The sequence below is a fragment of the Euphorbia lathyris genome, chromosome 2, assembly GCF_963576675.1.
Source record: "Euphorbia lathyris chromosome 2, ddEupLath1.1, whole genome shotgun sequence".
NCBI lineage: Eukaryota > Viridiplantae > Streptophyta > Magnoliopsida > Malpighiales > Euphorbiaceae > Euphorbia > Euphorbia lathyris.
The window spans coordinates 33,109,621-33,124,281 of NC_088911.1; the positions used below are offsets into that span (position 1 = coordinate 33,109,621).

The 14,661-nt window shown below is 37.9% G+C and overlaps 1 protein-coding gene across 1 annotated transcript; it reads right to left on the reverse strand.

Annotated features, from left to right (window-relative positions):
- Positions 1-677: 677 nt before the first annotated feature.
- On the reverse strand, positions 678-3,521 carry LOC136217686 (phosphoribosylformylglycinamidine cyclo-ligase, chloroplastic/mitochondrial-like). Its single transcript, XM_066004317.1, has 8 exons — positions 3,106-3,521; positions 2,618-2,712; positions 2,442-2,543; positions 2,283-2,342; positions 1,782-1,954; positions 1,526-1,628; positions 1,265-1,423; positions 678-1,061 (listed from the first exon to the last, which is right to left on the reverse strand). The coding sequence occupies exons 1-8, from the start codon at positions 3,431-3,433 to the stop codon at positions 897-899; spliced, it is 1,185 nt and encodes a 394-aa protein (XP_065860389.1). The 5' UTR covers positions 3,434-3,521; the 3' UTR covers positions 678-896.
- Positions 3,522-14,661: the final 11,140 nt, after the last annotated feature.

Sequence of the window (14,661 nt, forward strand, 5' to 3'; positions counted from 1 at the left end):
TTTTTCTAATGACAAAAAGATCATTGGACTTCATTAAGATAAATCCATCAACGGTTTGAAAGGAAGGGCAGTTATTTCTTTTTTCCTGTTGTGAAAAATCAAATCAAACAACAAAATAATGAGAGTTTGGATGATTTTCCACCGTAGACATTGGAAAAGGGCATATTCATCTGTCTCCATCTTATGATTCTTCTCTAATGTGAACTTTAATTATGCTCACAAGTTGCTATTTTAATATACTTTATGTTTTACAAGTAGGCATTTAAATAATTCAATACTAATTAATTAATTAAGAGCACTCAATTATATTCATAGAAACGTTATTGGGCGTCAAAATATATCAATATAAAAATTACATACAATATTATAAACAGATGCTTAATAATATAATCTTATACAATTATGGTTTTCTAACTGTCTATTTGTAAATTCACTGAAGAATTCCTTCAATAAATTTAATACAAAATGTGCAGTCTCAACTCAATCTGTAAATTACAGGTCGAAATTACAAGATATATTTGTCAATTGATAGTATTGCTGACAGCGGTTAGTTAAAATGTTTGGTTTAAAGTATTGTGGTTTGTTGTCTAATTATTCTCAGATTTGCCTTCTTTTTTTGCAGCTTCGTAGCAGAAGATTTTTTCTGGCAACTCAAACAAAGAAAAGGTACATTGAAGGGAAAATAAAGGGGAAAACAATATATTTTAATTATTCCCACTTCTAACCTAGTGTTATAATTTAAGACAATGTTACAAAGTTGTGAAAAAATAAATGAGGCTGCAGGGAAAAAGAGATCTAGACCAAAATCATGGTACAACATTTGAAGTTATGATGGCAAAGTCACTTTGTTTCTCATCTTCTGAAACAGTCAAAGGGCATTGATTAGGATAGCAAGTTTATCGATAGCTCACTCCTTCGCTGCTTACAACCTCACCAATGCGATATGCTTTATGATGTCCGTCCTCTAGTATTCTATGTGCTGCCTCCTCAGTTACGATTAGAACCATGCCGATACCCATGTTAAAAGTCCGCCTCATCTCAGCATCTTCTATTTTTCCAGCCTGATCAAGTAATTAATACCTCAAAATATAAGCTACATTAATCGTGTTCTACAAATCTTGTCCATAACTGTGTCAATAGCATTATAGAGGACGAAACGCAAAATTTAAACGCTGGAATTCATATGGTGCATAGACCAAATGGTAAACAAATCATGATTCAACCTAATATCACAATCAGATGTGCTGACTGCAATAAAATTTACCTCTTGGATCCACTTGAAGACTTTTGGGACTTCCCATGAGTTCTCATAGATTATAGCTCCAAGGCCGTCTGGAAAAACTCGAGGTATATTATCTGTAAAACCACCCCCAGTGATGTGAGCTATGCCCTTTATACCTCCCTTGCTAATTATGTCAAGAACCTATCCAGAACAGAAAATAATTATTTCACAGATAACCTACAATATGAATAGAAACGCACTTGCTTTAGTAACGAGCAAAAGAAGTAAGTTTTAACGCCTAACCTGTTTGACATATATGACCGTTGGAGCCATAAGAGCTTCCCCTAATGTAATGTCTTCACCAGGGAGTTGGTCCCTCAACGAAAGATTACTTCGAGCCAGAACCCTATACATCCAGGAATTTATATTCATTAAGAAATCATTTTATGGAAAAATTAAATAAATAAATAACACAAAGCCATAGGTAAGTATCGACCAGATCAAATGATGGTCTGAATAAATGAACATGCAATTCAAGAATTATTTATCAAGCATCAACCTTCTTACAAGAGAGAAGCCATTTGAATGGACTCCACTAGATGGCAAACCGATGATAACATCCCCTGCTGTGATATTTTTTCCATCAATTACAGAGTCCTTTCTAACAATGCCGACTGCGAAACCACTAAGATCATATTCACTGTCTGAGTAGAAATCTGGCATCTCCGCAGTCTGAAAGTGAATAAATTATCAGATCAACTTCACCATCTAAGTAGAAATCTGGCATCCCCGGTGCACTACGCGTCCCCGCTAAGCCAGAGGTCACGGGTTCGAGCCTTAGGAGCGGTCTCTTGCCAAAAAAAATTGGCAGGGGAAGGCTTGCCCCAGTACACCCTTGTGGTGGGACCCCTCCCCGGACCCTCGCTTAGCAGGGACGCGTAGTGCACCGGGCCGCCCTTTACTGATTGGAAGAGGCATGCCAAGATGCATTATCAATTAAACAAGATGCTTTGATGCAAAAACAGAGAATCCTAAATAAGCTGCAAGGATTTCAGAGTACCTCGCCCCCTAAAAGGGTGCAATCAGACTGTTGGCAACCATCAACAATGCCCTTTATAACCTACATAAAAGAAAAGAAGAACTGAATTATCCATGGCACACTTCCACACAAATTTTATGACCACATAAAACAAGCAAGTCTTATAAGCATTATAACTACCTTTTCAGCAAGATCAACATCAAGACGACTTGTAGCATAGTAATCAAGAAAAAATAGCGGCTTTGCACCAGAGGTAACAATATCATTGACACTCATTGCAACCTGAGATGAAGTGTTGTTGTTATGAAACAAAATCAATATAGCAATTAGCAAACACATTGCTATCCAAATGTTACCAGATCAATCCCGATGGTGTCATGGATCCCAGTTTCGAATGCAAGTTTCAGTTTAGTTCCTACACCATCAGTACCCGCCACAAGGTAGGAATCACCTAATCATAAGAAAAATCTTTTAGTAAGAAACCCAATAACAGGGATAACATCCTCTTCCTACATTCTACTTCCCATTAGGTCAAAATCAACTTACTCCTAAATTCCCCAAACTGTTGGCCAAAATTTTCAAACTGTAAACTCAGAGACTTGCGAAGAGTGTTAAAACAACTTATATACTATCTATGGATATTCAAGTGCACACATAATCGGGTAAAGATAAGACATAAGAACACAAGTAAAACCATTGACACATATAATGGAAGAAAAACGAAGTTTTTTTTATTGTTCTGTTGATTTTGGGCATAAGGCACGTGAAACTACAATTCAATAACCATAAGAAAACAAAAATGAATGAAGAAAGAAAGCAGGAAAGACAACGGAAAATGATTTACCGAGAGGGAAAAGACCCCCAAATCCTCCAATTCCAGGTGCCATCTTTGCAATTCTCCTAACAAGCTCAGAGCCGGCATCAATATCCACACCGGCATCTTTATAAGTAAGCCCTCCAGCCCCATCGGCGCTTCCATGGTCACTTTCCTTAATCATGGAAAATACACTGCTCTTATTTATAGCGGAAGAAAGAAGAGGAAATCTATGGGATAAGCGGTTAAATGCAAAACCCCGTATATGAGGTCGAGGGAGTATGGGTTTAAAAGAAAACTCGGTGGAGGCGGCGAAACCGCAGGATAAATTAGTTTTTGCTGCGACGCCGATTGTCATGACAACCGAGGAGAGAAGCTGAGTATAGATTATAGAGAGTGAGAATCGCCGGAAGTAAATGGAGGCGCGTAGTAGAGAGTAGGGCTCTCAATATGGGTCACAACACGATAACACGATTGGTGTAACACCAAAATTAAACGAATTAGGATCGAGATAAATGGGTTTGGGTCATAAATGGGTCGACACGTCTAACTCGTAAAATAAACGGGTCAGGTCGCGGGTTGACTCGCGAATTCGTTGTAACCCGTATAATTTAGACGAGTCTATGGGTCGTGTCAACCCAACCTGCGAATCCATCTAACCCGACCCATATAACCCATCTAACCCATATATCATGTAAATATTAGTAGATTACAGAACACGTTAGGTTTCCAACTTTCTTTTCCTAACAATTTGTGCTGTCTGCCTCTCTTCATTGACATCCGGTGAACGCTTCAGTCTCTAGCCATAAGTAAGTATTTTGTTGAGTCAACTTCTAACAGGATATATCTAACTTATGATTGTTGGTCTTCTATTACAATAGATGAATATATTTGTTTGACCGGATATTTTATTGATAAAGATTGGAATATCCAAAAGAGAATTTTAAACTTTTGTTATTTGCCTCCTCCACATAATGGTGTAACTCTATATGAAAAAATTCACAATTTCTTGTGTGGTTGGAAAATTGATGGTAAGATTTTTTCACTTACTTTGGATAATGCAAGTGCAAATGATAAATGTGTGGACTTGTTGAAAAATTTATTGAATAGCAAGGATGGTCTATTAAACCGTGAAGATTTTTTTCATATGAGATGTTCTGCTCACATTCTAAATTTAATAGTTCAGGATGGGTTGAAAGAAATTGATGACTCAGTTGGAACGCATTGAATCAAAAGACTAATGAACAAAATATTAATTTTGTTGTTGTTTAAGTTGAATTGAATGTTTTAGTTTATTTGTTATTTGGAATTGAATTTTTTTATTTTGTTTGTAAGTTTTGGATTTTAGACTTTTGATGTTACCTTGTTGAATTTGTTTTGTTAGTTTGTATTGGATTTTATTTTTTTTATATGCAATTATGCATGTTTTTATTTTATTTATTTTTTTTAGTTGAATATTTTTTTTTACTATGGAGTTGCAAAATTAAATGGGTTAGCCAGGTTGACACGTTCAACCCGCTTCTTAAATGAATCGTGCTGAGTCGATCCATTTATTAAATGGGTTGGGTCAGAGTTAGGATAAATGGGTCACCTAAGTAAGTCGACACGACACGTTTACAACCCGCGAACCCATATTGACACCCCTAGTAGAGAGGAGATGAAAACATGGCGTAGTAGCGGGAATTAGAGTAAAGCATGGGAGAGTAGGATTTGGTAGACTAGACGCGGCGTATCATTTGCTCTTTAATCACTTCAACATGTAGTTTCAACATTTACTTGTTTTTATTTTTATGTATAACAGTGTGTTAACATGGATCCTGATGACTACGTAAATTTGGTCATTCACCGTTAGATCCAGGCGGATTAAAGGATTTTAATCCGTCTAGATCTAACGATGAATGACCAAATTTACATGGTCATCAGGATCCATGTGAACGCAACTGTTATATATAAATAGTTATAGACCCGTAATCACCACTCCCATTTTGACAATTTTACCCTTCTCATTATTTTTTACTAAAAACTAATAATTCTTTCTCTCTCCCGAATAAAAATAAAATTCTAAAAAAAATGGACCCGAGAACTCCGGAAATGGACGATGTCGAAGACGAGGTAAAAAAAATTTAAAAAAATTTCATGATTTCTCGATTTTTGCACTGGGCGGTCACAAAAACCGTCTGACCATTATGACCGCTCAGGCATATGGACAGACAGATTTGACTCGTTTTTCCATTATTTGATTATAAAATGCATTTGAAGTGCATTTTTAACAGTTATTATGATTTTCATTTATTTTCAAGTGCCATTAGAAGATTGGGTTGGTGACGGGATCGATTACTAGCCGTTCCATTACGTGCATGATTTTCGAGACAAGTTCAGAAACTATTGAGTGGGCAAAACAGTTGCAATTCAACAAGGTTTCGAGCTGATTATTGCTTCGCACAAACACAAAGGAAAGCAGAAGCTTTTGAGATGTTCTCGGTATAAAGGAGTTTTGAATACTTTGAATGGGGCTTTAAGAAGGAAAAGTAAGACTAAAGCGTGCAAGTGTAAATTCCAGCTTTCATACGACCCCTTATCAACAGTCACCATCCGCCCCTTTACTAGAATACGTAGAATCTGCCATACGTCATGGAGCATAATGGCCATCTCACTGAAGGGCATATGAAATGATGACATGTCTGGCTACCAACGATCCACAAAAGCAGATATGAGGGGCATATCAATGTGGGAGTACATCATATCTGGGAGGTGTGCTAAGGGAGATGCGGCTATAAGATGCTAGACCTCTAGACTGGAGTGATTATACTAGTTGACCAGTTTTTTACAACCGAACGCTCTAATATGGCATTTGAGGATGCCCCTGATCTTCCCTCTCCATATGCCAGCAGCAACGTGTCCATAGAAGCTAGGAATCACGGTACCATCAACCGGACCGATGGGCACCTGCTTTGTCACGAGCCAACCATCGTTTGCAGCATCCCTAGAGTGTTTGATGCTCCCTGAAATTTTATTGCACATATAACATATAAACGATTACAATGTTATAATAATAACTAAAGTAAAATAATAACAAAATAAAACAAGAATGTAAATTATTTACCAAATGACAACTCAGCAGCAACAAAACGGTCGCCTCTCTCCTTCGTCACCCGACGAAGTGGGATCCTATCAACTGCCTGATGATCTGAGTCATGCATGTCAGTCTCATCCATGTCCATGCCAACATCATTCTACCTCTCTTCCTCCTACACTATATGTGCCTCCGCCATCAGCCTATGTGCCTCTCGGCTCCTCATTGCAGAGGCAGTGAAACCATGTCTAGTAGTCTCCCACTGCCCGGAACTACCTCATATATCAAAACTCTGAAAAATGACAAACCAATCGAAACACGTCAGTTGTTATTTAATATAATTGAAATTTGTTCCTAAACCCTAAGCATTTCTGTTATTATTTACTCTAAGCATTTTGTCTAATTGAGTTACGTTCTTATTTACTATCAATTCCACAACTTACGTCAAATAATTTTACACTTAATATTCTATTTGTACACACTAATTTACGTCAATTAATAAAAAATAAATACAAATTTACACTAAAAACAACAATCAGATGATTCAGTAACTCGGTATAGGCGTTTTTTCCAATTTCGGGCCCCCTAAAGGGAGGGTGACCGAAATATTAAAGAAAAATTCAATTTTGGCCCCCCATAAGGGCGTCATTTTTTTTGTTTGCTTGCCCAAAGGATAGGTGGAAAGTTCGTCTGCCTAGTAGACATAACTCATGTTTTCGGATGAATTTTTCAAAAAAAAAAGTATCTTGCCATGAATCAGTCCTTTTTCTTTTCCTTTGCCGTGATTTTCCGACATAATTCTCGTTCCGAAATCTGATTTTGGGAAAGATTAGAGAGTTGAGGGTTTGAGAGAATTAAAGAATGAAAAGTTTTGGTAAAAATAAATGAGAAGGGTAAAATGGTCTTTTAGGAGGCGGTGAATAGCGATCCACTTTTATTACAACTGTATAAATGTTATTAAGTTTTATCTCAGTTAGATCACTTTGACAATTTCAGTGATTAAAAAGCATCGAAATAATGACATATGTGACACATCAACATGAGCCAACTCATTTTCTGATCGAAGTGACACATAATATCCACATATGCGCAGTGGCGAATACAGAACTGCTCGGCTGGGGGGGGGGGCAATTTGACACCAAGCCGAGCGGCCAATTTTACACCAAGCAAAAACGTTAAAAAAATCAACGATATAAAAAGTAGTAGCTACCAATAATTCCAATAAAAGATAGTTAACAAATACATTGCTAATTAGTTCCTAATAGTAGAAGGCAATGACCTACTAACAACTTTAGAACTAGCAATAGGTGGCAAGAATATCCTTCGAGATCTCATATTCTGAAAATTTTGCAAAATTAGCTCATGATTAATATTCATGAAAATTCTTTTCTCAATGTAACACGTCAAGCAATCTCCAAGCAAATCATCTCTCATTCAGTTGCGCAAATCGGTCTTGATAATGTTCATTGTAGAAAAACATCTTTCAACTGTAGCTGTTGCAAAAGGTAAGCAATCTCCAAGCAAATCATCTCTCATTCAGTTGCGCAAATCAGTCTTGATAATGGTCATTGCAGAAAAACATCTCTTAACTATAGCTGTTGAAAAAGGTAAGACCAATGCTAACTCGATAAGTCGATACACCAAATGATAAGTGGTGTGATATTTATTTTTCACCATATTCTTTACAAGCTCACCAATATCACGAAGACCATAGAATGCTCCATTCAATCGTACATCAGTAATGTAGTTTTTAAGCTAATGGTGAAGCTCAATCAACTCAAAGGAGGAAAAATCTTATGAATACAAGCCAGCAAAATAAAGCAATCTTTCATGATCAAAAGTATCAAAAGAATCAGAAGGATCGAGACATGTTATGCACCTAAGTAGCTTTGAACTTGCCTCGATGAAATGTTTGTCTAATGCTCCAGAAATATCATCAATTACCTAAAATAAAATAGTTCATGAAATGATTAAATATGTCATTTGTATTATTTCATTATAGTTTATATAAAATGAAGAGAATTCAAATAGATTCAAAAAAGTTTCCGCACGAAAATGGTGGTACTCCATCAACAAGACGTCTAGCACAACATTGAATGACATCCTCCAAATTAGGTACGTGTATTTCTCGTGCATTACAAAAATCAGTGATTTCTTTCAACAAATTATCCCAACCATCTTCCATATATGCTTTCATGTTAATTTTCACCACTTCAATCATATGGATATCATTCCCTAAATTTTGATCCTTTACTTGTAGGATTTGTGATAATTCATTTGTCATTCCTAAAATATTCAACATCAGTTTTGTAACAAACACAAATTCAAATGTCACCATATTTGTAAGCACATTCTCAGCACTCCCTCGACTTTTCTCATCATAGTCATCCACATGTATATTTCTAAGAACTTCTTCTATTGAAACCCAATGTGTATCTCCTGGTCGAGCTAAATTAATTTCTTAATTCTTACCCTTTCCTATAGAAATTTCATGGTTCTGTATTTTGCTTATTACCTTCTCATGATGTAGTTTCAGAAGAGAATCATTTCTTTTACATGAAGCTCCAATAATATTCACAATCATAGGAATGTAATCAAAACATGTACTCACCAATCCGCTTTGTGCTGCAGCAGCCATAACAACTAATTGAAGTTGGTGAGCAAAACAATGAATATAAAATGCATGCTTGTTTTCATTTAAAATGAGTGTTTTTAGGTCATGAAGCTCCCCACGCATATTAGAAGCCCCATCATAACCTTGACCTCTTAGTCTCGATAGTGATAATCCATTCTTCGCCAAGAAAGCATCAATAGCTTGTTTTAAACACTCTACAGTAGTTTCACTAACATGTACTACCCCAATAAATCGTTCGATCACCTCTCCAAGATTATTCACATATCTCAAAACCATAGCCATTTTCTCCTTTATTGAAAAATCTCGAGCCTCATCCACCAAAAGAGAAAAAAAATTATCCCCAATCTCATTGAGAATAACTTTTCTCGTCTCAATTGCACAAGCTTCTATAATTTCCTTTTGAATTGAGGGAGAAGTCAATTGATTATTTCCTGAAGCATTTAAATCCACTACATTCCTTACCTCTTCACTAAGGTCACTAGTATATTTGAGAAGTTCAAGAAAATGACCCCGACGTATAGAGTTTGCAGACTCATCATATCCTCGAAAAGGCAAACCTTCCTCCAAAAGATGTTGAATGGTACGTACAACTGTTGTTAATCGAGTACAATAATCAACCTCTATTGTCGAACATTTTGATGACAACACATAATCGACATTCTCCTTTTGATTTTGATATTGCAACCACTTTTGTTTAGCATAACTATGTGTACTAGTTGTTGAAACACCTTTCCACATGATTTTGATTTGACAAAATTATTTAAGTAAATGATAAAAAAATATTCTAACACATTAAATTTAAATGCTTTGATTTATTCACACTAATGTGTTTGTTTAATGTTGAGTTTATTAATTTATAAGACATCAAGATAAAAAGCCTAAAGGCCCGCAAGTGTAAGTCAAGCCCAAGTCAACAGATCAAGACCTCACGCCCAAGAAGATAAAATGCAGTCGTATCAAGTGAAACGACGACTCATCATCAAGAAGGATCGAGAAGCCTTCTAACAAAAGCATCAAGAGGAAGCTGCTGAGTTAAGCGACAATACAGTCAGGTCAGTGGCAGAATAGAACCAAATTGTAGACAAAGTATTTCTACTTTGGGTAAAGTTCAGAAGACGCAGTAAGCTGTCTGGTGGACTTTACTATAAATGGCGAAACATTCTGTTCATCTGACGAAAAGCTGCTGAGCACTGGCGTAGACAGAAGATACAAGAATCTCATTGGCCAACGACACTGAGCACGTCCTGAGTGACAACGACATGAAGCCGTTAGCCTCCAACGGTTATTTCAAAATTCGAAATTACCGGTGCTTGAAGTGTCACTATATAAAGGCCTCTCAATTGCTTCATTCGATGCAGATCTTCAATCAAGTCGAAATGCTGACCAAATTCATACTTGAAGTTATGTGAGAAAAGCAAAGCAAACCTTACACCAATTCCAATCTTTGTGTAAAAGTCTAGAGTGAATTCATTCATCTAAAGTGTATTAGCAATTATTGTTTAGGACAAACACTTATCATTTCTAGAAGAATAGAAAGGAGAGGCTGAGTACTCGGTTATAGTACTCAGCGGTAGGTATAGGAGTGAGTAGAGGTATAGAGGAAGGTACTCTTGTATACTCAGCTTCTATTGTAAAAGGTTTCGTGCTCTACCTTTAAAGAGCTCAGTAGAGGATTCAAAAAGCTCGGAACGAGTTCCGGGGACTGGACGTAGGCGGAGAGGCCGAACCAGGATATGTCTGCTGAGTAACATATTTCTAACCTTTAAACTCCTTTATATATTGCTTGCTATAAAACTGACTAAGTAACGAACTCACACTGAGTTGAGTGCACTAAGAAGCTGAGTTAAGGAATAGATTTAAGTGCTATCTCCTGACTCAAGGAAAGAAGCAGACTTAGTCACTAGTTGACTAAGCTTGTGTCTTAAAACTACTTAGCGCCGCTGTGTAAACCTTTTCTTAAGAAAAGAAGTCAGCCTTAACGGACAAAATTTTAAATAGTTCCTACCCCCCCTCTTGGAACTAACCTTGTCACGTTATATAGGACCAACAAGTGGTATCAGAGCATAAAAGCTCACTGAGCAAGATATAACTATCTTGAGCTGATCCCCGCAATGGCTGAGAATAGCACTCGTTTCCTCCTAGGAAATCAGACAACTCAGATTCTTCCTGAGGGACTGTCCATTACTCGGCATCCTCTGTTCTTCGGGTCTAACTATACCTTTTGGAAGAACAGAATGAAAAATTTCATTCAGGCAACAAATATGAGTGCATGGCTTTCTATAGTCCAAGGCCCATTTGTTCCTGTTGAAACTATTGACGGCCAAACGGCTGTTAAAGCTGAGACTAAGTGGACAGAAGATGATCTCAAGAAGCTACAAAATCATGATTCGGCTATAAACATGCTTCACTGTGCGTTAGATGCTGCAGAGTACAACAAGATTTCAGGTTGTGAGTCAGCGCATGAGATCTGGAAGAAACTGGAGGTCACCTACGAAGGAACCAACAAAGTTAAGGAATCCAAGGTGAACCAGCACATAAGGTGGTACGAGCTATTTGAAATGAATGATGATGAAGGAATCGCTGAAATGAACTCAAGATTCACAAACATTATCAACGAGCTCAAAAGACTTGGCAAGATCTTTACTAAGGAAGAGCAAGTCAAGAAGATACTGATGAGTCTTCCCAAAAGCTGGCAAGCCAAGAAAACTGCTGTTGAGGAAGCTCAAGACTTGACCACCTATAAGTATGATGAACTCATTGGATCTCTGCTGACCCATGAGATCTCAATGAAGAACTTTGAGGTAAAGGAGAAGTCTGAGGACAAGAAGCAAAAGTCTCTTGTCATGAAAGCTGACTCCACTGACGGGAGCTCAACAGACGATGAAGAGATGGCCATGTTCACTAGAAAAATGAAGAGGTTGTTCAGAAAGAATGATAAGTATTCAAAGAAGCCTTACAAGAAGTTTGACAAGTACAAAGCTGAGTCCAACGACATCAAGTACAAGAAGGACAGCTCAAAGCCAATCACATGCTTTGAATGTCATCAAACTGGCCATATCAAATCAAGTTGTCCTACCTTGAGGAAGGAAAAGAAGAACAGCAAGAAGGCAATGGTGGCAACCTGGAGTGATAGTGATGAGTCATCATCATCAGGAGATGATGCCACTGAGTCAGCAAAGATCTGCTTCATGGCAAATGAGCTTGCTGAGCCTTGTGTTTCTGAGAATGCTGACCCCTCCGTTGCATCTGACGATGAGGCACACTCAACTGAGGTAAGCCTGAGGTGTGCTGAGAAGTAAAAAATGTGGTACATTGACAGCGCATGCTCGAGGCATATGACTGGTGATGAAACTCAGTTCATCACACTTGTGCGTAAACGAGGTGGAAGCGTAAGTTTCGGAGAGAACAAAAAGGGTAAGATAGTAGGGTCAGGAATCGTTGGTGGTAATCCTACTATTGAGTCAGTCTCCCTAGTCAGCGGACTTAAATATAACTTACTCAGCGTAGCTCAGCTATGTGATAATGGGAGAAAAGTTATATTTGATGACACTGGATGTAAAATACTCGAGGGAAAAACAAATGAATTGATTTTAACTGCCCCTCGTATTGATAATGTCTTTATGCTGAATTTGGAAAAGAAATTTTCAAAAAATGTATACTTAGTGTCAAAGAAAGAAAATTCCTGGCTATGGCACATGAGACTTGGTCATGTAAGCATGGACCTCCTGGCCAAATTAGCAAGAAAGCAATTAGTTGAGGGACTGCCAGAACTTAAGTTCGAAAATGATCAATTATGCTACGCATGTCAGGCTGGAAAACAAACTAAAACATCTTTTCATAGTAAAAACATTGTCTCAACTAAGCGTCCACTAGAGTTGCTACACTTGGATCTCTTCGGTCCAGTCCAGCCGCTGAGCTTGGGTGGTAGAAGATTTTCCTTGGTCATTGTAGATGACTTTTCTCGGTACACTTGGATCATCTTGCTGAGTAGCAAGGATGAAACCTTTGAGACGTTTTCAACTTTAGTAAGAAAACTTGAAAATGATAAAGACCTTAAGTTAGCTCACATCTGAAGTGATAATGGTGGAGAATTCTAAAACCAACAGTTTGTTGAATTCTGTGAAGCCAACGGCATTGACCATAATTTCTCTGCTCCTAGAACGCCTCAACAAAATGGGGTTGTTGAAAGGAAAAACAGAACCTTGGTTGACATAGCCAGGACAATGCTGAGTGAGCATAGGCTTCCAAAGTACTTTTGGGGAGAAGCTGTCAACACAGCTTGCTACATACTTAATAGGGCTCTAGTTAGACCCATATTAAAGAAGACCCCCTACGAACTTTGGAAAGGACGAAAGCCCAACATTGGATACTTTTGTGCCTTTGGATGTAAATGTTTTATTTTAAATACTAAAGACAGCCTTGCTAAGTTTGATTCAAAAGCTGATGAAGCTATCTTTTTAGGCTACTCAACAAACAGCAAAGCATACAGAGTTTTCAATAAATGAACTCAGGTCTTAGAAGAGTCAGTACACGTTGAGTTCGATGAAACTAACCCTACAGGAAAAGACAAGCAGCTGACTGAGGATGATCCATACTCAGCACCCGCTGACCAAGAAACAGCCGCTGAGTCACTACCTCAAGGGCTGACCAAAGATAAAAGCGAAACTCAAATTGTTTTCACTAACCAATCTACACCTGCAGAGATTGTTGAAACACAACCAGCTCAAGACATCAATCTACCAAAAGAGATCAGAATACCAAGAGGACACTCAGAGAGTGCCATTCTTGATGCTGCTGAAAACACGCTGATGACAAGAAATCAACTCAGGAGATACCTCAGCAATGTAGCATTTGTCTCAGTTCAGGAACCGAAGAACTTCGCTGAAGTTGAGTACGATGAGTTCTGGATGAATGCAATGCAAGAAGAACTTGATCAGTTCAGAAGAAATGAAGTATAGGACTTAGTGCCAAAACCAAGAAGCCAGAAGACCATAGGAACAAGATGGGTCTTCCGCAACAAGCTGGATGAACAAGGGAACGTGATTAGGAACAAAGCAAGACTTGTAGCTCAGGGCTACAGTCAGCAAGAAGGTATTGACTATGGTGAGACCTTCGCCCCAGTGGCAAGGCTAGAGGCTATAAGAATTTTATGTGCATATGCAAGTTATATGAACTTTAAATTATTTCAAATGGATGTCAAGAGTGCATTCCTTAATGGAGTTATAAACGAGGAAGTCTATGTTAATCAGCCTCCAGGGTTTGAGGATCCCAAGTTCCCAAACCACGTTTATAAACTCAAAAAGGCTCTGTATGGTCTCAAGCAAGCACCACGTGCTTGGTATGAGAGGCTGACCAGTTTCCTGCTGACTAGAAATTATGTCAGAGGTAAAGTTGATACAACCTTATTCATTAATAGGAAGGGTAAAGATACCCTACTGGCTCAGATATATGTTGATGACATTATTTTTGGTGCCACTAATGAGTCCATGTGCAAGGAATTTAGTAAGTATATGCAGACTGAGTTTGAAATGTCAATGATGGGAGAACTCAACTTCTTCCTTGGACTTCAAATCAAACAAGGGAAAAATGGCATCTTCATCAGTCAAACTAAGTATGCTAAGGAGATATTGAAGAAGTATAAACTTGAGAAATGCAAGTCAATATCTACCCCTATGGGCACTGACACTGTCCTCTGCGCTGATGAAAATGGTAAGTCAGTAGACAGCAGATTGTACCGAGGTATGATTGGCTCTCTACTCTACTTAACTGCTAGTAGGCCGGACATTCAGTTCTCAGTATGTTATTGTGCTAGATATCAATCTAACCCTAAGGAATCTCATTACATAGCTGTAAAAAGAATCCTTAGATATTTGCAAGG